Source organism: Protopterus annectens, chromosome 4.part1, assembly GCF_019279795.1.
Source record: "Protopterus annectens isolate FY-2018-M chromosome 4.part1, PAN1.0, whole genome shotgun sequence".
Taxonomy (NCBI): Eukaryota; Metazoa; Chordata; order Ceratodontiformes; family Protopteridae; genus Protopterus; species Protopterus annectens.
The window spans coordinates 36213963-36239194 of record NC_056734.1 but is presented as its reverse complement, the minus strand read 5'-3'; the positions used below and the strand labels follow the sequence as shown (position 1 = coordinate 36239194).

Sequence of the window (25232 nt, the reverse complement as noted above, 5' to 3'; positions counted from 1 at the left end):
CTCTGACATGTCAAGGAACAGTGAGCCTAAAATATTTAAATTGAAGTCCCCAAGCATAATTACCCATTTGTCTGGAGGGATATTGGTCAGGACATTATTCAACAGCACTGTGAATTTTTCAGAGTGTCATTAGGAAATACATAAGAAACTGCAACATAAAGATGATAGTAGCCCATTTTTGAGAAATTACTAAAAATCCCATCAAGGTTATGGTCATTGGTTGGTTTGGATTATGTTACTACAGACAGGTTCAGAGATAATCTGTAAAGAAAAGTATGGACACCCGGGTTGGAATCAATGTGGTAACTATAGTCTTTGAAGATTTTGAAGATGGTTTAAGTTGTGAGAGCCATTTCTGAGCCATGATTCCGTATGGCAAGCAGATCAGGGATTTTGTAGAAATAAATGCTTAACTGAGCTTGTTTCAAGTGCTTTTTGCATTAGAGCATTTGATGCTGAGAGTGAATGGGTGATTTTGCTGGAAATGTCTTAGGTACTGGTATTATGTAAGTAGTGGCTGGCTTATTGTAACTGGATAAAGTAGCATATGTAGGTGAAGTAGATATATTTTGCAAAACTAAAAGAGTGATTGCATGTTAGAAAAAAAGAGAACAAATTCCTGAGACTGTATATGTGCTGTTGAGGCAGGAGAAGTGGAAGCAGAAGTTGAGTGTGGGTTGCATTTACTTGATTGTATTATTGCATTATCATACAAGATTATTTTTCCTAATAAATATATTCAACAATTATATAAATGTTTGTTTTCTTATTTCTTCTGTCCTTTATAATTTTGCAAATTGGTTTAATCACTCACTGTTTTTATTGTGTAAATGTTTAGGTTTAATTTTAAAACAAACTTTTACTGAATAACATGCACTCAGCAACTGACATGAGAAAACAGAACAGTATTACATGAAAGCTGTGACCATATTCAAAGCTATATGAAAAGATCAATGACCATAAAATAAATATGGATCTGATATATTATTTATCTTTAGTTGAAGAGTTGGTCCCACTAGACTAGTCACCTCTTTTCAGGAGTTACCTAAGATGGTATTTATACTATGGGAAATTTGGGCAGGGTATTGAGGAACTTCCTTTCTTCTTTTTGATAGGTATCATGGGATCTTTTACATCCACCTGCACAACCAGCAACACAAGCAGATGGGTCCTCAGTTTAACTTCTCATCCAAAGTTCAGCATACTCTGGAATGCAGTACGCCTGTATAGCCTGGTGATGGTTTCTTTAGAGATCTATTATTTTTTGACTAATACATTTACCTTTAGACTATCTAATTGTTTCTGTGCAAAACTCTAAAACCTACCACTTTGTTGTTCTGACAGATTTTTGAAACCTTTCACACATAGTGAGTCACGCCTTCTTAGGGACTCCTAGGATTTTCTGGGAAGAATTAAAGAAAATTATTTCAGATAACTTTTTTCCCTTGACTGTGGATGTTCAAGATTTGTTTCCTTGTATTTCTCAGGCTGTGGGTCTTGAATTTAATGATTATGCTCCTGTGGATTGTCAAATTTTATTGAATTTTTAAATCAATTTCATTGTTTAATACATGGTTATTTTATTAGAGAACAACTATATACATTTTGAAGGTGAATTTTTCAAACATGTCAATGGGTGGCCATGGCTGCAGCTTGTGCCCCAGATTTTGCATATTTGGTATTATTTACTTGGGAAAAACATTGTGTGTTCCCCTGTGAACATTTTAAACATTGTGCCATTTACCTTTGCTACATTGATGACATATTTATTTCATGGAACAATCCTAGAGAAGAGGCTGATAAGTTTATTCATTAATATCGACACCAAGTTTTTTTCATTCACATATAAATTTAGAATAGGTAAGGTGAATTTTCTTGATAGTACCATTATTGCCCAAGGTGGTAGTTTTGAATCAAAAATATATAGGAAACCAGTCTTTAGCAATACGTACTTACATTTCAATAGTTCTTATAAATTTTCTTTGAAAAAAAGGTTTGCTTAAGGGCCAGTGTATACATTCAGCCCAATTGATCTCTAAATCTGATAATGTTTCTTTGGAGAGAAAAAGCTAGAAACATTTTTTTCCTAGGGACTACCCTGAAAAAATGGTAGTTGGGATTACAAACAGTGTTTTTTTAGTGGTTCGGAGACACAATATAAACCTCAATTGGGGGGAGGTTTAACCAACTATTTAGGAACTTACAACTGTTCCAGTAGAGGTAAACCTAAAACCAGATACCAGTGGTAGAATATAAATACAATGTTTCAGTGATAAGAAATATCAGCAGGAAAAATTGGAGCATTTTTTAAAAACAACAATCATGTACTGGAAAAGGCAGGAGCTAACCCTAATTTTGTGTACAAAACAGGGAGGAAATTTAAAAACATATCAGAAAACTCAAGATCTAATCAAACTGCTGATAGAGGAATGAAAATGTGGAACATTTTCTTAATGTAGTTTTATTTTAGCAGACTCACAAATTTCTCCTACATTGTGCCTTTAAGACTGTGCATTACCAAATCACTGAGTGACTATTTAAAAAGAGAGAGGCGGGGTTAGTTTTTTATCTTGTTCTGATGAAGTATTATATGCATTTATCTGCTGAAGGATAAAAGCACTTAGCTTCAATAACTTTTTCAAAAATTCTTCATCTGCCTCACTAGTGTGTTTGTCCATGTTAAATCCCTACTACATCACTTTCTTTTCATTTATCATTTCACTCATGCAATTCTAAGTCAGTCAATCTAAGTTATGTATTTCTCTACCAAAAATTTGTATGCCAATCTAGTTGGCCATTTTCTTCCTTACTCAGTCTTTTATCTAGACTATAATTCCCTAAATGGGTTTATATTTCCTATCTTGGCTTGCAATAAAATTTGAGCCCAGCCTATCTCAAAGCTGACAAAACAACAAAACACCATTTCTTTCAATTTCCAATATATCCCACAGTGACATAAATCATGTCTTAATTCAGTCAGTCCAAAATAAACATCTGTTATCAATCAAAATACATAAATATACATGAATGACCCCAGAATGTAGAATTTACATTGAGGGTAAGTACAACTCTACCAGAGTTCCATCTTTAGCTATTCTCCCACAAATTGATACCATTCAGATCCCAGACGTTTGACTGCAACATAAAGTAAAGTGCAGATCAACCATGCACAGGACATTAACTTTTAACTTCCACCACAAAGGTTTCTCCTCATCCCTGTCCCATAAAAGTGCATAACATACTGACTATACCATAAAGATTGAAAATCAGGAATTCCAAACCTCCTTTCTGTTTTAGAACAAACAATGTTTTTCTAACAGTATATTTTCTGTAAAAACACTCCAACCACTGTTTTTATTTTCTCTAAAATTTTATTAAAAGTAGCATGCAGGATATAACTGAGGATGAACAGAACCTTGGAAGGAAATTTAATAATTTGAACACTACCCGTAAGCACTGAATAAGGTTTTGCAAGCATATCTTTGTTTATAGATATTCTAATACCCAGGTATGAGGTCTCATTAGTCATACATTTAAAGGAGGATTGCTTATCTGTTTCCATCTCTCATCCACTTAGTGACAGAGGTAGAATTCATGATTTAGTTGTATTATTTTCCATCTTGAAAGACAGCAGCAGATGATAAAGAAATTTCCCTGTATTGGACAAACAAACCATGCAATCATCTACAAATTAATAGGCTGGCTAAATTGCCCCACTTTGAAAGGCATATATATTCTCCTAACGACTCTTATCTAGAAAATGGTCTACATCCATAGTCGTACAAAAAACAGAGGTGATAATGGGCATCTTTGAATTGTAATATAATATAATCTGAAATTTGGCAATAAGATGCAATTTGTGAATACCGTCACTACAGAGTTTTGGTAGAAAACATTGCAAACTTTAATATAACTATCTGGGAAAACCAACTTCCCTAAGACTATCCAGAGAAAGGGCCAGCAGACTGAATCAAATGTTTTAAGTCAACAAGCCCACTGCAAATTACATTGTACAGCATATATTTAAGCATTAAGCCACAATCTCACCAAGTCTTGGCTCATCTTAATATCTTTATTAAAGCCTTGATAATTCTCTGGGACAAACAATGGGAAGCTATTTTTCTACCTTCCCATAAGTGCTTTGGCAAAGATTTTTACTTCCATTTGAAGAAGAGAAATGGATTTAAAATTATATTTTATATATTATAAATTATTAATTTATTATTAATATAGTATTGATATATTATTATATTATTGTATTATTATATAAATTATATTTTGACAGCATTGGCAACAATATTACTTCAGCATCCATGTAGTCTGGAGGAAACTCACCTCAGGACAAATTTTCATCATAAAAACATTTAAAGCTAGCTATAAGAATATATTTAAATGGTTTACAAAAATCTATACTAAACCCATCCAGACTAGGGTCTTACTAGCCAGCAAAGCTTCCATAACATTTAAATTCTCAGATTATATTATTGGCTGATGCAGCATCTTCTAAGACTCAGATGGTGACCAGAATATTTGCAAAAGCCCTATCTGAGTTTATAAGTATACTTATCATAATTTCTGTAGATCTTTCTTTATATGTTTCTGCAAAGTAAAACCCTTCTCCCACACGTGTTCTCACAATAACAATTTATTTTAAAGTGTAGACAGTAAGTCTTTAATACTAATAAGTAAACTTTTCTCTTTGCCTCTGGATAATTTATACTTGCTTTCAAATTCAGTAAGCTTGATCTCCATCTCTTCCACCTCTGTAGTGTTTCTAATATATTCCACTCTCCGAAAACTCTTAAGTTGGTGCCTGCATTCTCTTTTGGGATACTCCTTTTAGATTAGTACCTGACAAGTCCAAGATATCAAGCTTATCAAAAGTCTGATAATCAATGCATACTAAACTTGAAAAGAGACCACAGTCTGTCTCTTGTGAGTCAGACAGAAATTTTTCCCACCCTTCCACCAGGTTACTGTTGTGTTCTTAAACACCCCTGTCTTTCTAGTTGCCTGCCCCTTATGTTAATTTGACCATATATCTCATTTCCTCTCAGCTTTTACTGGCTGGTGTGAGCAAGCACAAAATTATCATTTTGTGAAATCACTCCCCTTCAACTATTTAAATTTATTGGCCATCCTAGTGTATCCCATAGTACCAGAATACAGAAGTGACCACCCCCTTTCAATCTATTTTGCTGTTTTAAAAATAGTGACTCTCCACTAAAACAGCTTTTAGAAAGGTAAAACTTATGTTACCTACTTTCACATCTAACTCTTCTAGTGCATACTGCAATGTTTAGGATAAACCATTTTTTTCATCTTACCTTTAAGCATCCATTGCAAGACCACCAGTTATTGTAGAGTCCACATTCTGCCTTTCAGTAGTCATCCTGGGATTAGTGCTTCTGTTTTCTGCTGGTGAGAGAAGGAGTGCAGTTACATTATCTCCTGGAGAATGCTGATCAACAGAAAGCTTAATAACTGCTTCTAGGTGACAGCTTAGACTCTGTGCTTATATTCTGATCCTGGTGAGAGCAGGAGCAGAGTGCATTGATTCCTCACTCTTTCTGGTTGGAGAGTGAGTGTCTGCTTAACGTACCTGAATGGTCTGTTGCTATTCGAAGCATCTACCAAGCCTGCAGACCCTTGCATAATCTGGGACAAGACTGTGGATCACCAAACAGGTCGTGGCCTGCTTCTCTTCTTGGGAATGAGGCTAAAACTAGATAGTTTTAGCTAGAACTAATGAGTTGTTTAGTTTCAGCACTTAAAACTGATTCCTTGTGCTCAGCACTTGCTCAGAACTCATTGTAAGCACTAAATAAACTACAAATTAGTACAACACTCGAATTTCCTCACTTGTCAAGAGGAAAACAGTTCTTAGTACTTAAATTAATAAGCACCTATCCAGTCATGTCCATGGGTCAGCTCACAGTGTTTTCTCCTCTCCTATTTGACATCTACTTCTCTGAAGTGCTGGCCAACACAGAAGGCTTTTGGCTAGCAAAGTTTGCAGATGGCTACAATCTGGGAGCCATAATAGAATTACCCAATGACATAGACATTCCACAAAAGGGCCTCACAGAGACAGATGCTTAGTGTCAAAGTCATGGCCTCAAGCTCAATGCCAAGAAGTGCATTATCATCCCCTTTGGGAAAAACTCGGTACCCATGAGCTACCACATAGGCGGTAGCTCACTAAACATTGAAAGTGTGATAAAAGACCTCAGGTCACAGCTGGACAGTAGTCACTCCTTTGATAACCACATCACCAGGGTAGCCAGGAAATCCTTCTATGTGACAGACTTCATCACAAAAGGGTTCGGCTCTAGAAAAAAGGAGGTCATTGTTCCTCTCTACTCATCCCTCATCAGACCCATTATAGAGTACACTGCTCCATTTGGCATGTATCTCACAAGACTTTTAGAACTATTGGAAAGGCCACAGAAATACCTCACTAAGAGGATTACCGGCCTCAAACAGATGTCATACGCAGACAGGCTCAAAAAACTCCAGCTCTACTCCATCTCATATCGCCTACTCAGAGGTGATCTCTGCCTAACATTCAAAGTTATTTCAAACCCAGAGCTGTTGGACATGCTACACTTAAATCCCAATCTCTCCGAACCACACACTCCAGGGAACTAAACCTTGTCACCACAATAAACAGAACATGCTGAAGGGATAGATTCCTATCCCAGAGACTTCCCATACTCTGGAACAAACTGCCCATTCATGTCAAGCAAACCTCCTCAATGGCCCTCTTTAAGAAAAATCTTGACGACTGGATGGGAAATCAAAAATTCACCCTGGGGATAATTTCTTTGGCACTGCTTGACATGGGCACTGAAAAATAATTTTCTTGGGTGGTGAAAGCCAGGGAACCTTCTTGGCTAGGCTTATATAGGCTCCAGGGCCAATAGCCTAGTACCTACCTATGAACCTATGAATCCTGCATATTCTCAAAGAAGTGCATGTTGTTTGGCAAATCTTGATTAAACCTGCATAACTTATGGCCTTCTGAAACATATAGCCTATCAAGCATTAAGTGCACTACCAAATGGTCTGAAATGACAGTGAAATTAATCTCAGTATCTGGAACTTTCTGAAGTGTATTAAACAACAGGAAAAATAGACTAGTCAACTAGCTATCACTCTCAATGTGTTTTTATAAGTAAAGACCACAGCATTAGAATACCACCACCTGAATGCATCAATTAAGTCACAATCATTTACCAATACCATGAGATACTTGGTAATTTGTGGCAAATGAACTGTCCCCAGTGGTTATCTTTCCAAAGTGTGGTCTTAAGCCATATTAAAATCTTCTCCAACTAGAAAGAAATTCCCCTCTGTATATAAACTTTGCTGAGTTCAAAAAAATCTCCATGTATATAATGTCTCTGATATTAAATCCATAAAAATTCTCTAATAGAACTCTTCTTGGAGCCTATGTATATAAAATGATCCATCTTCCCTCCTTATCTTTTTCCTTACAAACCACCTATGCAATTGACCTATGAAACAGTGCTACTACCCACTTTTTCACCAATAGCAAGGAGGTATAAAAATATCCACCTCTCCACTATTTCCCTAGGCTGCCTTCATTTTTTTCTTCAGTGTAGTTTCTTGCAGCAAATAAATATGGGCATTCAAACCTCCGAGCTTTATCATACAGTTATCTATTTATCAGTCATAAATAATGCTTTAACATTCCATGATATGCATTTCAATCCTGTACCATCAGCATTCTGGTTAGACCTTGTACTGACAACACTGGATTGGAATGAATGCTATTTTTCACCAAAACAGACACAGTTAAATAAACAATCATGTTATGAGATAAAGCAATGAAAAGACAAACATTAAGATCTAATATACAATACATTAAAACAAGTGACCAGAGGAAGAAATACAAAATTTCAAATGTATGCAGGAACAGAAAAAACATATCAATTACTCATTAAAAATGATGAACAGCAATCTATACAGTGTTTTTATGAACTATTGGTAAACTTTTCTGCAATCGAGGCACCTTGAGCAAATCAATTATTCCCCAAGCCTTAAACAAAAGTAATTGATGCAGCTAAATATTACCCTAGGGGAAGGGGACAAAGATTGCAGATGAAAGGGGTTATCACCAAATCACAAATAAAGACAATCAAACTCTTATAACAGCACAAATGAAACCACTAAAGACTATCCATAACTCTCAACTAACCAGAGAAATTTTTTCAATAGAATCAGGGAGAAATCCAGAAATAATCAGGAACAATCAGGCACAAATTTAAAATATTATTACTATTAACTTTAGACATTGACAAGATAATAGTATGTGAATTAATATACATTTTCTGAAGTAAAAGAAGTCATTAACTCAAATTATTGTCATTATTTATTAAATGTAGTTTACCACCTTTTTTCCAAAAGTCACCAGTTTTGGGAGGAAATAAAAGGGACAGATGTAAAATGGGAGTCAAAATCAGGGACATCCCTGAAATCGCAGGCATTTGGGAGGTGTGCAACTAACTACCCACTTCACAATACAGAAATAACAATTAAACTTACCTAGTTTGTAACAGCCACTAAATGTTCATCAAGCCAACAGATAAACAATGTCAAACATCACTGAAGCACTTGGCACTTGCTTCTGCCAAACTTGATTCCACAGCCAAAAGTTCAGATGGTTCTATTTCCGGACCAACGCTATTCATATCTTCTAGTCCTGACACTAGCTCTGATAAAACATAATATTAATTATTCATAGGAAAGCTATCAATAAACAGGGTGAGCTTAGCTCCTTGAAAGTTCACCTTCCTTTCCACAGCCAACAATATCTTCCAGCATCTTTACCTTTCTTCTTTCTGCTAAGAAGATCTTGTGAACGATTTGCCCTGTGAAGAGCTCATTTTTTTCATTTGTCTGTCCCTTTTCTTTACCATTGACAAAGAAGGCTCTTACTGTCTCAGCATAAAAATGTCCAGATCTATTCCCCAAAGATTTAATAACAACTTCCACATCAGAAGATACTGTAAAAGCATGAGAAACTGAACCCATCCCTTCTTTAGGCATCGTGTGGAAGGAAACCGCAACCACAACTGAACTGTAAATCAGAGTTTCCTACAAGTATCTAACTGCATTGTAAGGCCCTGACCATCAAGCACTGCATAAGGACCCAGTCCTCTAGCTTTTTTTTTTTAAACCACCTCTCCATCACTATATCACAAAGATCTGATATTCAAATTATGTGGTTACCAGATGATATACTCACAGAAGACCAGAAAGCACCTTTTTTAGAAAACCTATATTGTCATAATCTTTTGCAACCCAATCACTCTAACATTGTTACGTCTATTTCTGCTCTCTAACTCTTTTACATTATTTCCAAGGCACGAGTGTTTAACTGCAAGTGTTGGATAGCCTGCAGATGGGAAGCAGAGACACATACATTATTCTGACAAATTGTTGCTTTGCTGGGATAACATCTAATGAATGGCTGCTATGGTTTGCAACTGAAGTTCAGATATGCTGCACATCCAATCCAGTATTTGTAAGAGTTCCACTAAACCAGCAGGGGATCGTTTGTTTTAGTTAAGATGCAGATTTACTGCCCTGCCTACTGCTGTCATCCTGAGTCAACCACTTTCAAGCTTACAATACTAAATTAGCCTAACACTGCTGAAAAAATTAACCAGTGACAACTAACAAGACCTACAAAATAATTAACACACTGATGGATCACACCATAGAACCCCTAAGTACCTTAAAAACTTTAAAACAGCTCAGAGCACAACTCACTCAATAAATGCTTAAGGTTATGGCATTATACTTTAAATAAATAAATAAATATAAACTAGATGGAATTTTAACTTATACTGCAAGGCAGGTCTTATACAGTATTCACTGTTGGTGTGTAGCTAGCAAACTGCACTCTGGGTAAACTAAAGAAACTGAGAAAAATACACGTAAACTGCTTTAAACATCACCACCCACTAACACCATCCATTTTTATTAAAAAAAAAAACAATAAAGCACAACAGTTTAATGATGTGCAAAGTAAAAATTGTTGCCAAGAATGCGTATGTGTGCACACGTGTGTGTGTGTGTGTGTGTGTGTGTGTGTGTATGTTTGTGTGTGTGTGCACATGTGTGTGTGTGTGTTGTCCCTCTCTCTCTCTCTCTCTCTCTCTCTCTATATATATATATATATATATTTATGTGTATGTATGGATCTACTTCAGTCTACTTCAGAAGCAAGACATCACATATAACAGAAGACCAAATGCCAGAGACAAGAATGTCAAATCTTCAAATAAATGAACAACTACATAGCTGACATGTTTTCCATAGTAAGTAGCCACTGAGCCAAAATCTAACAGAAAATATACTGCACCATCTACGACCCATCCAGTGTGGGATTCTGTGTTCCCCACACCCCCCCTAACTAAATATACCTACTCCAGGATCACACTACAATGGGGAAAAGGATAAATTTCCCCTCTTTGGCCCAGTGGCTATCATGGGAAAATTGCCGGCTATGTCATCTTGGTCATCTAGTCTTCGGTTATGTTCGATTTTGTGCTGTGCTTATCTATATGCATATATATATATATATATATATATATATATATATATATATATATATATATATATATATATATATATATATATATATATATGATTGTTTACTATCTACATTATTATGGCTGGTCATCATGACCTATGTGCATTGTCTTTGCTAGATCTCAACATTACACATAAAGGAAACACTATCAAATTAATTTTAGAATAGGATAGTTATAAATAACATTTTCAGTCAAAATAACATTCATACATATAAAGCTTGTTGATGAACAGCTATAAAACTATAGATAGTAATCAATGTACACATTCTACACATATAATCATATCAACATTTTGTCAAGTTTAGAACATTCAATATATCCCATCAGTACACAAAAGGGAAACAATATAAATTACTTTTTAGAAAAGGATGTTTGTAAATCATATTTTAATGAAAATAATATTCATTCATCAAGAGCTTGTTAGTATATAATAATGTACACTGTAATCAATGGTGATAGCCTATTAATTGTTTTATGTCCTTTTTGAGATGATTGGTCTTGTATTATTAAATAGTTTTAGAATTCATTTCCATTTCAACTGATATGTAGCACCTGTGTAATGCATTAAATATGAAGAGGGTACAGCATTTATTTCAAAATCTAATATGACCATGCCACCATTTTCCTGCCCTAATATGGTTTTATAGGAAATCCTCAATTTGCTCATATAACAAGAAATGAATTCAGATTCTTCCTTATTTACTATACATGATATTGATGAGGAGATAAAGAATTTGTTTGATCCATGTTATACACTAATTGCCCTAATGTTAATCAGATGTCTGTTTCAAAGGTAAACTATTCCATTTAGAAATCATTTTATTGAAATATTAAGCAATATTTCCATAATAAAAATTTGTATTACGGTGTTCAGATTATATCTTAAAAAGATGCTTTGCATCCTAACTTTAGATCAAAGCATGTTACTTCAATCTAAAGTTAATTGTATGTATTAGTCAAATGTCTATATTGCAAATGTTTAAAATAACACAAGCTTTACATCAAAATTTAACATTAAACACATAAGGGAGCTGTTTGCAACATAAGCAATATTAAGGATGAAGAATAAAATTGCAATAGTTGGTTTACAGCCGTGAGTTAATTTAATGGTGTGCAACGCTGCCTTTGAAAGACACTAGTTAGGGTTTGAGGCTAGCTGCGGGGAGTGTTCTAAAGTGTGTCCCTGTTCGATATAAAAATCATGCATTATTTATTTGTTTACATAGTATGTTGTGTAATAGTATAATTGTTAAACAACACCCAAACAATTCATTTATTGTTGATGTATATTTGTATATTATTATAACTCATTCACACCAACGGAGCTCAGGAAGTTTGCACTGCAACTTCCAAAGGGTGGAGCCTAAGCTTTCTGACAGAATCAAATTATAGTTTCCCATTTCAAACAAATGTTCATACCTATGGAACCATAGAGGTTATGAAAGAAGTGTAAATGGCAAACTCTTCAGCACAAACTATTTTTATAGTAGCAGCATTCTTTAGGTTCTAGGTCTTAAATTGAATATTATAAGTCACACAGTAACTATTACATTTGTAATATTTTGTAAACAACTTATAATATCTCAGTAACCACTCAAGTTAAACACATGCTGTCAGCAGCAGTTTATTCTTCTAGTTGAGAGATTTCATATGAGGCTATGGTGTTCTGTCTGTCTTACTTGGTTGTTGAGATGTTTAGAAAATGTGAAAATTATATCTATATAAACTAATATCATAAAAACAGTTAATATCTATTTACTTGCACTAGACAGTGGTCAAATATTAATGTACTTCAGTTTGCCATTGTGTAAGTTTAAGATGAGCTATTACTAGCATGGCTTTGGAATTATTGATGCAAATATGAACATGCAATATTTGATGCTTAGAGGCATCAGTAGGAGTTAACCGCAGATGCAGCTGGAGGCATCACTCAGATGTAATGAGATTATTTATATTCTGTAGAGCTATTCTCTCCAGGCCTCAGCTGAAATTGTTAATAAATAAACATGAGTTTCCTCATGTTGCTTCCTCATCCTGTGTGCACACTCGTATTTCAATGCAAGTGCATGTTGTTATTTCAGACATTCATCGATATGGACTTTGGGTGTTCTATGTACAATCAACATTAAACAAAAGCAATATGCTTCAATCTAAAGTTAGGAAGCTGAGATCCCCAACTATTTTACTTGATTACAGCCGACACTGTAACTAAAACAATCAAATTTGTATCAATGTTTTTCCTGCATAATGTGGTATTGCCTTTATTTCACCGAATTTGAGAAAAATGTCATTAACTGATTTAATACAATATCTAAACTTGTTGTTGGTGCATTCATTTTCATTAAAGTTAGTTATATGCATAGTAAACCTTTTGTATAAACACTACCATTTATGTTATAGTCTGTAATGTTAGTTCTTTGAAATGAATGAATTTCAAATGGTTCTATGGATAATTCAAAAAGAAAGAGAAATAGATGGCATGCTTTTGGTTTCTTTTTTATAATTACTGCTTCAGATAAATATGCTTCTTTTTTAACACATGCCTTGTAATTACAATATAACATTCTTTGTAGCAATATATAAGCTCTGAGTAATCAAAATTGTTTCAGACCTTAAATATTAATTTTTAAGGAGTCAAAGTCTTGTTCATGCTTACTATCGTTAGTCCACTTTTTTGCTGTAAATCAATATAGTCGGTTAATTGAATGTGTTTTATGTTGTCCTGTGATTTTCTGTTGACTATAAATCATGTCTGTTCTGTATCTGATAGTGCCGGTTAAATGATTTTAATTCCAACTTTGATAATAGACATTTATCAGTAATATAATTTTGTACGAGGAACATACAATTGGATTATATGATGTTTTAGAACAAGTGTTATTAATTTACATATCCAAGAAGAATTAACTAATTGTCCATTTATGACTTAGCTGCCACAACTGCTTGCACACCGCTTGCAACAATTTGCCAACTACCATTCAGCCATTTTGGCATGTGCTCTTACTCCCACTAACTCTCTCTACCAGAACCATGACTTTGACCCTATTATCTCCCATGTAGTCTGTAAACCTAAATTCCCAGTCACTCTCTAAACATAAGATTCCCCTCCATTCAATAAACTTAATGTTCATATTGCTCCCAAAACCTAAAATGCCTCCTTCTCTCGTCCCTAACCCTACTGTTCTGATTATTCCCTAAACCTAAAATCTCCCTCCCCTTTGTAAATCTGAAGCCCTGTCTCCATTTCTTTTTAAGACTCACCTGGTCTGTGAGCACTTCCACACCATGCAAGCTTTTAAGTGCATTGGTAACTATACTGAACTCATGTTCCAGCATGAGTGCGAGAAGCTCGACACATGAGGTCGAGTCCTTGGCATTGAGGAACTTGTCACTGAGTGCTTGGAGCTTGACCACCTGTAATATACCTTATAACTTATATAGCATTGAGTGCGACTGATTAATATAATTCGGCAGTAATTCCATCAGTCACTGATAATGTTTTATAATGGTTTAATTTGATTTGATACCTCTAACAGTTATTTGTTTCCACATAAGATCAGTGTAATGTTTTGATTTTTTTATCACTTCTTTTATAACTATCTCTAGTTTGACCTCATTTGATAATTCTCTGTTGTTATTAATTTCTTCAGTAATAGTTTCTGAATGCATGAATGTTATCTTCTTATCTTCTATATCAGAAATTAATCTGTTATTTCACTGACTTCATATTACTTCATAGAACAAATGGTAGCCCAGAAACTAAACCATCATTAACAGATAAATGAGACACATTCACATGACATTTACATAACCCAGCATATCCCTCACCTCTGTAACAAACTTCCATTTCATGTCATGCAGAGAAGCACCCTTTCCACCTTCATCATAAGCTTAATAATTGGATGGACAGACTCATATTCTCCCCTTGTCTACCTTGTCTTGCCCTTAAGGCTAGAGGGAAATTCTTAATAGTGTGCTAAGCTAGTAAAGTTCTGCAGGAGTATTGCCTTGTATCTACCTATAAACAGAAAAGAGGAACAGTGCTTCTAGACTTTTCTGGTAACTTAGTGGTTTTAGCCCTATAACCCTTTTTGATAATTATCTCTGGTATAACTGCTGTTACCCTTTTAAAGAAGTTTACAAGGTTCATTTGACAGGATCTACCTTTAAGAAAAGCAAATTGATGCAGCTCTATCCTGCAGAAAATGTTAATGCCCATGTTCATAAAGTATGTTATTACAAGTTCCATGGCAATACAAATGAAACACATCAGGCCAATGAGCCTAAACTTTTGGGGGTTGGAATACAGCAAACACTATGTAGTTGTATCAGCAGTGCTATACACCATAGTTCAGGGACACAGCCTTTAGCCATGCTCATATTAAATAGCTTATGGACAGGTTCCACCAGGACATGTTTAGTACTAATTAACATGCAGCCCGGTGGGTTATCTAGTCAATTGAAGGAAGTGTTTTTAGTCTTGGACATCACTTTCACTAGATATTCTGTAGTGATGATAGGGGTATACATATAATAATCACAGGAATGTTGATAGTTATCACAGGACTGAAGTTTGCACTTAAGTTATTCACCAGGATGCTGGCAATGTCCACCGGGTCCGAATAGGTTTTGCCATGTACTATGAGTTCACTGCATTGTTGAGTGTTGTTTCCTAGATTCCTAACATAAGTAAAGAAGGATTTGTAGTTGTCCATGGCTTCAGATGCCAACTCAAGTTCATGGACTGACTTAGTAGACCTAATAATTTTTTTTTTTAATGCGTAATTAGTTTCTGAATATTTTCCTTGACTTTGGCCATCTTTAAATCTGTTGTATGCACTGAGTTTTTTCCATTTATTGTAATTTTTATTTATGTGAGTAGACCACTTGGGTGGTTTGCTTTTAAATTTTCCTTTGTATTTGAATCTACCTTGAATGACCAATTATATATATATTTGTTTATGTGGGTGTAAAACGTCTTTGCTTTGAAGCAGTATCTGGGGCAATGTTAATGTAAGAGAACTTTGAGACTTCATCATAGACTTTAAGGAGATTTGTTCCCTTGAAGTCCTTTAATTCTGATATATAGGTTTCTTGTTGTTTAGACAGCTTGAGGGAAAGGGCTATTAGCTTATGGTCAATTTGAGAGGGCGACAGTAGTGCAGTTGTGCATAATGACAGTAAATTTGTAAGTAAAGGGGCAAGAATATTTGTCATCTAACAATCCAGTCCACTGTGTTTTTATTTAATAAATCATCTGTGCATACCCCCTATTGGAGCTGTAGATAATTCATTTAAATATCTGACAATGAATTTCTCCAAGAATGATGGCATTCTTATTTATGGGCCATCTAATAATGATACTGAGGAACCAGACATGATCTTCAAGGGGTTCCTATTACATTATAGAAGTTCTGAAACTCTGAACACCATAAGGTCGAAACCTTATTTTCGAAGATTCAGAACTTCGATTAAGTAAAAAAAAAGAAAATAAAAGTAATCAAGACTTGCAAGCATGGAGGCAAGCCCCACTGCAGCCTCCATCCTTCTGCTCTTTAAATATAACAACTCCAAGATTGCAATATAGTGCGGAAAGGAAAGATTTCCCTTTACCGCACTGTAGTGCGATCTAACAGGAGTTAGTTTCTGTTTGTTGTGTTTTATTTATTTTTTTTTACACTGTTCGAAATTATAAAACTTCGAACATACAAGTTCAATCTAGTAGTGTTCGAAGTTTTATAGTTTCGACAACATAATAGGAACCCGATCTTCAAGGGTAATGGGAGGTGTTCTTTAATGTATGTAAACTCATAGTTGATTTTGTTTAATTTGATATGTAATTTGAAAACTTCCATTTGTGTGTCTTCAGAAATCTGTTTTGATTTAAACCATTTCCTCATTACAATTACTGATCTTTAAAGTCTGAAAATCGCTTATCTCTTTAGATTTAAAACAAAAAGGCCAGGGCATTTTTTAAAGAGACAAAATTATGTGATCCTCACCATAGAAAGATTCTTAATCTTCATGGAAATAACATGAGACACTTAATACGAAACTTTGCAAGTAGTAAGCAAGCCATACCTTTTTATCTCATAACTTTGAGAAAATTCATTATCAAAATTTATGAAAGAATTGCCAGTTTTCGTAGTGGGATTTGCTGAAACAGTTCTGATAATAAGTTCCTTATCCAGGCGAAGGTGTGAGATACATGTATCAGTTATAGTCCATGGATGGACTCCTTCCTTGGTCGGGGGTTTTATGAAAGATATATTGCCTCTTTATACCATATAATAAGTTTTTCTTGAAGGTTTAACATTTTAGGAATCCAGCTAGTGAGAAAATTAACCATATGTTCTTCTTCCACTTTCTCAGGTACAACTAAATTTTGTAACATCATTTCTTCTCCTGCTTTTCTAAATCACCCACCTTGTCCAGCAACCAGTTATTTCATTTTAGCATAACATTTCAGTGCAGTTTTTTGTTCACCCACCCACTCATCCCATAATGCCATTTAAACTTGTTTCTATACTGACTGTAACAGCATTTTGTTGTTGGACCATAGCTTTTTGAAGTTCAAACTGTCTTTCACCTATCTCTCTTATCTACAGTATACCTTTGTAGTCAGATTACCTGCTTTTAAGGATATTTCTTGTGTTTAGACCTTATCATCTTGAAATTGTTCCTTGTACAAAGTCTTATAGCAATTTATTTTGAATTGGCATCTTTCAAGTGGCATGCTTTGATATATTCTGACAGTTTTTTTTTTTTTATTATTACTTTTTCATTAATACAATTTATTGCTTTGACAAGATGTATATTCTCCTTCACTTCTGGCACTGACTTGATCAAATTTGATAGTAACATTTTGTCAAATACATCCTAATAACATAAAGCATCTAAAATGTGTTGCAATCAGGCCACTCTCTTGGCCACATCCCCATCAAGGCATATTATCTTAGTCCAGCAGGAGGTAAAAAATAATTTGTGTCAAATAAAGTCAAACAGATGGAGAAATAGCTTGCAAAAAATGGTACAGATAACATTGATTTGTTCATTCCATTTATATAAAATGACATCAGGAAAGTGTTTATCAAGCCTGCCCTTTTCAGTTATTTTGAGAGCAATTACACTCCAGACACATTTTATCATGTCATTGTTTTCCACGCTTATGATTACTATCTTCTCTGTGACAAGGGGGTACAGTCTGTAAAGATCTGGCTAATCAATGGGCCATTTCATTTTGCAAACTTTCCCAAAGGTTGCACAACCTCAGATGACGTCACACTAACTAGGTAAGTGGAAGAGATGAATCTATAATTTGTATATGTTGAAGGCTTCCCTACGACTTCTGTCAGGGTTACTTGTTTATTTAATTTCATTATTTTTTTTTGTCTAAAATGGTTATTTAATTGATCTGAACACCATCACTGCTGCTGTATTCATTTCACCCATATGAAGCTTTAGTTTTTATCATATATTTGACTTCTTCTGTTTACCACAGTTTTCATTTATACCACTGCATTACTTATGTGTGTAATCTGTAATAATCATATACATTTTGTGCTTCATCATCTTCATCATTATGCATTAAATATGTAAACATACATGGAATGTGGTTTGAATTCAAATTCAGTCAACAAAACTTACACAGCTAGAGAGTGAAATTGCATTGATTGGGTTTGTTCCTTTTTGCCTTTCAGTTTTGACTCTCAACTTCCTGGTTTCACCTTTACTGACAAGTTTATTGAAATTTCCACACGCCTGCCTTCTGAATACCTTTATGGCTTTGGAGAGAATGAGCAACCTACTTACCGACATATGATGAACAGAGACACATATGGCTTGTTTGCAAAAGACCAGCCTCCTGAAGTAAGACATTACATAATTTCCATATTGTGCATTTACATCATGTTTTTATATTATCTCAGCTTTATTTCAGGGTATGGTGTTTCACAGAGAAGTAAACTACAGATGTGTAACTTGAACTTAACATGACAATAAATGTTCAAATGATCACTGCTGCAGTAGCTTAGCTATATGGCTTATATCCTGCCAAGGATACAACAGCTGGCCAGCTTCCAAAATATAAGGGCACCTTCCAAGTACCCAAACTGTCAACTTGAACTGAGTTAACTAAAAAAACAAGTTTGGGTGTAAAGCTCTTCAGAGCTTTCTTGCCACCAGGAAAAAGGAAGGCTGAGACCTGAAAGGACTATGCTAGGAACAACTAAACATAAATGCCCACACACTGCCATAAAAACACACACCAGACCCAAAGGTGGACTGAGGGAGAGAGCAGCTACTGCAGCAGTGTTCATTCAAACATCTACTGTTGTTGTAAATTACACAACTTTACTACGTTCATCATATTGGTCACTGTTGCAGTAGACTTAGCTATATGGATAGATTACCAAAGCTAATTAAATTTGTAGGTTGGAAGGAGAACGGTCTTAGCAAATTTTCATCTGGATCTAGAGAAGGATTCAAGCTCATAGCGCTTTGTAAATGTGTGCACAGATAAACAAGAAGCTTCTTCTGGAATACTTCTAGAATTCAATATTTTCCAAAAAGCCATAGATGAAGACAAGGATGTGGTAGAGTGCATCTTGACCCTCCCGGGAATTGTTTTGTTATGATGAGTGCAACAAATGTTAATATCCATAGACAACCATTTGGAAATAGTATGATCTGAAGGGTAAGGAGTGACTCCCAGGAAAGAAGAAATTTCCTCCCACTGACATCTTTAACTCAGATGAATGAAATTCTGCACATATTTGTCTGAAGCAATCTGTTACCAAAGAGAAAAACGGAGGTAAAGACTTACTGAAAGGAAGTGGAGGCCAAGTTGGGCATGGGTCACAAGGTTTCTTGAACAGTCATTCAGAGATATAGGACTGCCATTATTTTTGGAAGGTTAGAGACTTCTTTGTGGAACTCTGCTGGCATTCCTTCTTAAACCCAGCCCCTGCTCTCACCCTGACAAACCACCAGAAGAAAATTGCAAGTATCTTTAATTCTTACTTTATTAACACCATTGCCAGTATTGTCTCTAACTTTTCCCATCCTCTCTCCAGGACTAACACTACTTCTTCCCATTCTTCTACCCAATGCCCCTCCCTATCCTTTGGCACTCTCTCACCAAATAGCATATATCAGACTCCCCCCACACTTTTCACATTCTCTCCTATCCCTACCTCCTTGATCAAAGCCTGCTTCTAAAACTAAAGCCTTGCTCCAATTCCACTGATAATATCTCTGCCAAATTGCTCAAACTTGCAGCCGACTGAGTGGCCTACCCCATTAGCATTCTAATTAATAGATCCATTCAGGAATCTTATGTCCCTAGCCTCTGAAAAAAGCTATAATACTACCACTTCACAAAGGCACTCTCTCACTTGACTTCACTAACTTCCGACCTATAGCTATACTTTCCCCAATCTCAAAAATTCTAGAAAAGTGTGTTCAAAAACAACTTTTAAATCACCTTCAAAAACATAATCTTCTCTCCCCTACTCAGTATGGTTTCCAGCCTGGACACAGCACACCCACTGCATTAATATCTTCTTATACACTGTAAATAAAGCATGAGACTCCAGTAGCATTGTATCAACCCTTTTTCTGGACTTATTAAAAGCATTTGATACTATCTCTCACTCCATTCTCCTCTCCCAGGTCTCAAGTATTGGCCTATCAACTCAGTCTCTTAACTGGTTTACAAGCTACCTCTCTAATAGAGAGCATGCTGTTAGATGACAAAAAACTCCATCTCCCCCCTGCTGTTCCCAAAGGCTCAATTGTAGGCCTCTCCTGTTTAACATTTTTATAAATAATCTCCCTCAAGCTATTGAGCAGGCCTCCTTAGTCCAGTATGCAGATGATTCCACCATAGTCTGTTTTGCCCACAACTCAATCACTATAAAGCAAATTACCCAAACTTCTTTTACCACAGTTGAAAGCCGGCTCCACAACAATCACCTGTCTCTAAATCCTAAAAAGAAACAAACTCATAGTCTTCAGTCCCAAAAGAAACGTACTCCTCAATACAGCGGATTTCGAAATTCCATCCCTTAACTCCACAAAAATTGAGTTAGTTCCCCATATTAAGCTATTAGGGACAATTATTGATGAGAATCTTAAATTTGATTTTTACATTCAAAATAACATAAACAAAACTCACAAAATAACTGGGCCTATTTTGCAGATATTACAAACTCCTTTCCATCTCGTCTAAACAATCATTAGCTCTTACATATCTATTACCATCACTAACTTATGGTGCTCCCTTATTAACTAATCTACAGTCTCCCTTAATGGCTAAACTAGAAACATGCCAAATTTGCTACAAAATCATCCCCCCTCCTCACAACATTGTATTGCAATAAAGCAACTACAATAGCTTGAATTGCCCCATTAACTTCTCCAGCTCACACCCTCCCATAAACTTATATATAAACCTCAACACTGTCCAGCTCTAAGATCCCTCTTCACTATATACAACCCTGCCCGTCCCCTTCATTCAGAAAAACAATTCATTCTCCAAGTACATAAACCCAAACTTCCTGCAGATCAGCTCATACTCTTGGACAATCTCCAAACAATGGAATAATCTCCAAGCCTCTTTATGGCTTCAACCAAGACCTTCTAACTTCAAAAATGCACTGCACAGTCACCTGTCATCCAGGTGGATTTGTAACCACTCAATCCCCTCCTCAGCCATTATCTAAACTTAAGATTTTCAGCCTGACACTGTTACCCTTGGGCCAAACCACTAACCTTTACTTCTAAGTCATAATTTCTTATCTAAATTAACACTCCACTTGTTACGCTCCCTTACTATATATAATAGATCATTCCTCTCTAAGCCAAACATTTTCTTTATTATGTTTTGTAATATTTTCTAGTATTTCTCTTTGAGTCTAACTCCAATAAGAAGAATTTCTTTTCTGTATTATCATTTGTTTATGTAACTTCTACAATTCAATATACTATTTTAAGATACTTTTTATATAAATTATATTTCCTGTTTTCCTCTGTGTAAGTTCTATGTTACATTTGTTTTTGTTTTTGATTTTTATTCTATGTATATACCTTGGAGCTTTTCTCCCCAAGCCTCCACTGAAAATGGGATAGCCTGGCCCAGTGCACTTTCCCAGTAAACAAATGTCAATAAATAAATAAATAAATGTTTACCTGAATTCTGTTGGGAATGTTTATTTTGTTTTCTGCCAAAAATGGAAGAAGAGAAAGAAAATCGTTTGGAAAGTTTGGAAAAGGAGCGGTGAAAAATCTTATATATTCCCTGGATCATCTTGTAGCTTCCATCGTACTTTTTGATCACCTCTGCAGCAGAGGGTCCAAACACTAAATCTCTACCCAAGGCAGAATTTAAATTCTCATTTTTAACATCATCTTACCCACTGAGAGAGGACTCCAGCATCTGCAGACAACATGACTAACCCCTGGGCCGTAGTGGCTGTATATGCTAAACCAGAGGGATCTGGGGTAAAAGATGAGTGGTTTGTGGTGCAACAAAGACAGTCACCCACCTGCAGCTGAGGCAAATTGATAGCTTAAGCTATTTGCTTAACTTTTTCTTTTTCTTACTGGAATAAGGACTGACCATGGGACCGGAAGTTTGCTCCATGTTTAATCTAAAATGGCGCCTCTTTCCCATGGAAGAAAAACAACAAATGCCAGTAAAACTACCAGTCCACAAAAGTTAATTTTTTGTCAGGAAAATCTCTGTAAGAAGCCCTTTCAAACACTGTGCTAGCCCCACTATGGAAAAAAATAAAATACAATTACTCCAAAGAAACTATATTAACACTACTTTTAAACTGACAGAAACAAAAAAACAAACAAGTGCTCTATTTAAAAGTATGGTACAGTCTTGAAAGAGTCCATTAAAACACAACACTTATTGATTTAATCTTACTTTCTTGAAAATAGAAATTAATAAAACAATACATTTTAGAAAATAGAAGCCCCCCCCCCCACAAAGGGAACTTATCTGCCCAGCAAAAGAAAGCACAAGCTGAATGTTGATTCTCAAAATCTTCAAAGGAGCATACTCAGGCGGCGGTAAAGCTTCAAAGGGCTTTGCACCCAAACCTATCTTTTAGTCAGCTCAGCTTGAGCTGCTTGACAGTTTGGGCTCATAGAAAGTGCACTGAAACTTTGGAAGCTGGCCAGCGATTATATCCTTAGCAAGATATAACCTATATATCTAAGGCTGCTACAGCGGTGATCAGTATGGTGAACATCTAGAGAGTGTGTACATTTTTCAGTTGAGCTGTGGAGGCCAAAATGATAGCACATTATAAGAACTGCAGGTTCTTCTGAGGCTAGATAATGTTAGAGTTAGATATGTTAGGTATAGATTTGCAGGGCTTATCGGGATGGGGGAGTGTCGTAGTGTTCATGGGGTGGGGACCTAAATTGAAAAAAGTTCAAAGTACTGCGCATTTACTTTGTCTAAACAGAGTGTTAAACAGAGTGCAATAAATGTAATCTTGGTAAAGTAGCTCTACGTTTTGTCCTCATCATGATATTATACTCTGCTTGAAAGCTGCACACCGTATTTTTAGGTTACTCCCTCTCCAGCCTCAATGGGTAGAATACTGTAATTTAGTAAGATTATAGTTAATAGCATCTTACTAAAGACACATGTATGTCATGGCTCTCTATATGAAGTTTTAGACGTGATAATATAAGACCTTCATTAGGATTGATCCCAAGTACCAATAATCTTCAAACGTCTCTTAACCTACCCTCATAAACTATAGCTGCCAACTTCTTCGCTGACAAATTAAGAGCAAAAACAAAAGTAATGGGGAACAGTATCTATTTAAAAGTTAATTGAACAATATTTTGTTATCATAATGTACTTTCTAAACAATATTATGTATGAGACTTTAATATCTCCATTACTGAGTAACTGTAATCATCAGTGGTCTACTAGAAAAACAAACATTATATGAGGAACAATATGAGGCAAACTTTAAGCTAAAAAGAATTGTTTTAATAGTTATAGATTACTGTATACTTTAATTGGAATTCCTAATGAGTGGTAGAAAGTTTTTCAAACAATCGCTGTTCCACACCATATCTGAAAGAAATCCAAATTGCAATATGTCAGAAAATTCTGTGTTACAAGAACATTTAAAATGTCACAGTATTTTAGGAGAAACTCAGCTGACTGACCTAAAGACGGCGATGAAACACCGCTTATGACCCAGATGACTCATGTTTGATTAGCAGTCTGGACACTGGAAGGGACAGCTGAATCAGTGTTACTATCTGCTCAGTTCTTCCAAAGTGAGGCTAAAAGGCATACCATGGGATGTTTCTCTTACTAATACATCCCCTTGCAGTCCAGTAATACATCCCCTTGCAGTCCAGTAATACATCCCCTTGCAGTCCAGTAATACATCCCCTTGCAGTCCAGTAATACAGCCCCTTGCAGTCCAGAGACAACAGAAGATATTCAGTCAAGTCAAGGGTTACCTGAAGGGTCTGTTTCAACCACACAAGTGCAAGGCAGGACAGGGCTACACTCTTTGAATGTCTACCCCTTAAAGAGCTTACAAAGCATGCAGGCGATGGCATATAGCAAAAATCCCTTGATGGCAGTCTGTATGGTGACAAGAAAGCAATCAACATTTGATCTGGAAATAAATGCATGTAGTTATGAAGAGTAGTCAGGTGGTTTTCAGCCCTCTCCTAAATGGAAAAAATCAGATGAAGCTTAGTTTTACAGTGGTATTGATTTAAAAATCCCAAAGCTAACTACATATTTCATATCATTATGAATATAAAAAATCATACAATGTTTCCTGCATTACAGCAAACTTATTTTCAAACAGACTGTTATATTTCATTAGCTTTAATTGTTAAACACGATATACCATTTATTGCTTCCAGAATTAACATTTTGATTTAGATCAGGGTCATGTAGGAATGAGAACCAGTCCAAAACCTCAAAGACACAAGGCCAATACACTAGTCATGGACAGGGTCACAGCCTATTGTAAGACTGAGTGAGACACACACACACACACACACACACACACACACACACACACACACACACACACACACACACACACACACTTTTTACTTATTTACTCACACATGGCACAAATATATACAACAGTTTGGAAAATCCCCAATTCACATACTACTTGCTTTTTTGAAGTGGGAGTAAACCACATAACTGTTTGAAAAGATGCAAACACACTATCCAGCTCTGTTATCACAGAGGGATAAAACCGTAACTATAACTAAGGTATCCCAGGTTGATTAACAGGTTAGGTATCTGTTAAAGTTGGACAAAAGACAATGCGTTTACCTATCCTAGGGAAGATGGTAGATTTTGGCATTCCAATGCCACTATACCATTGAGTAGGGGCAGCAATGAAAGGATGGTCCTGGTATGGGCATTCAACAACCAAGCCAAATATACGGTAGGCTTCACCCTGGAATCAGAAAAGCATGCACTTACACAAGGAAAGGTACAGTGAGCTCTGCAATGACATGGATCATACATCCTCCGTCATGAGTGGGTGGAGCCTGCACTATATGCCCTCACTGCTAGTGTACCCG

General features: G+C 35.7%; 1 protein-coding gene across 1 annotated transcript in view; it reads left to right on the top strand.

The window, feature by feature from the left end:
• LOC122801170 (maltase-glucoamylase, intestinal-like) overlaps positions 1–25232 on the top strand; it is a 516102-nt gene that overhangs the window by 339330 nt on the left and 151540 nt on the right. Inside the window, exon 28 of the mRNA XM_044070733.1 lies at positions 18329–18497. Within this exon, the coding sequence (XP_043926668.1) occupies positions 18329–18497 (169 nt within the window). The remainder of the gene's footprint in view (positions 1–18328; positions 18498–25232) is intronic.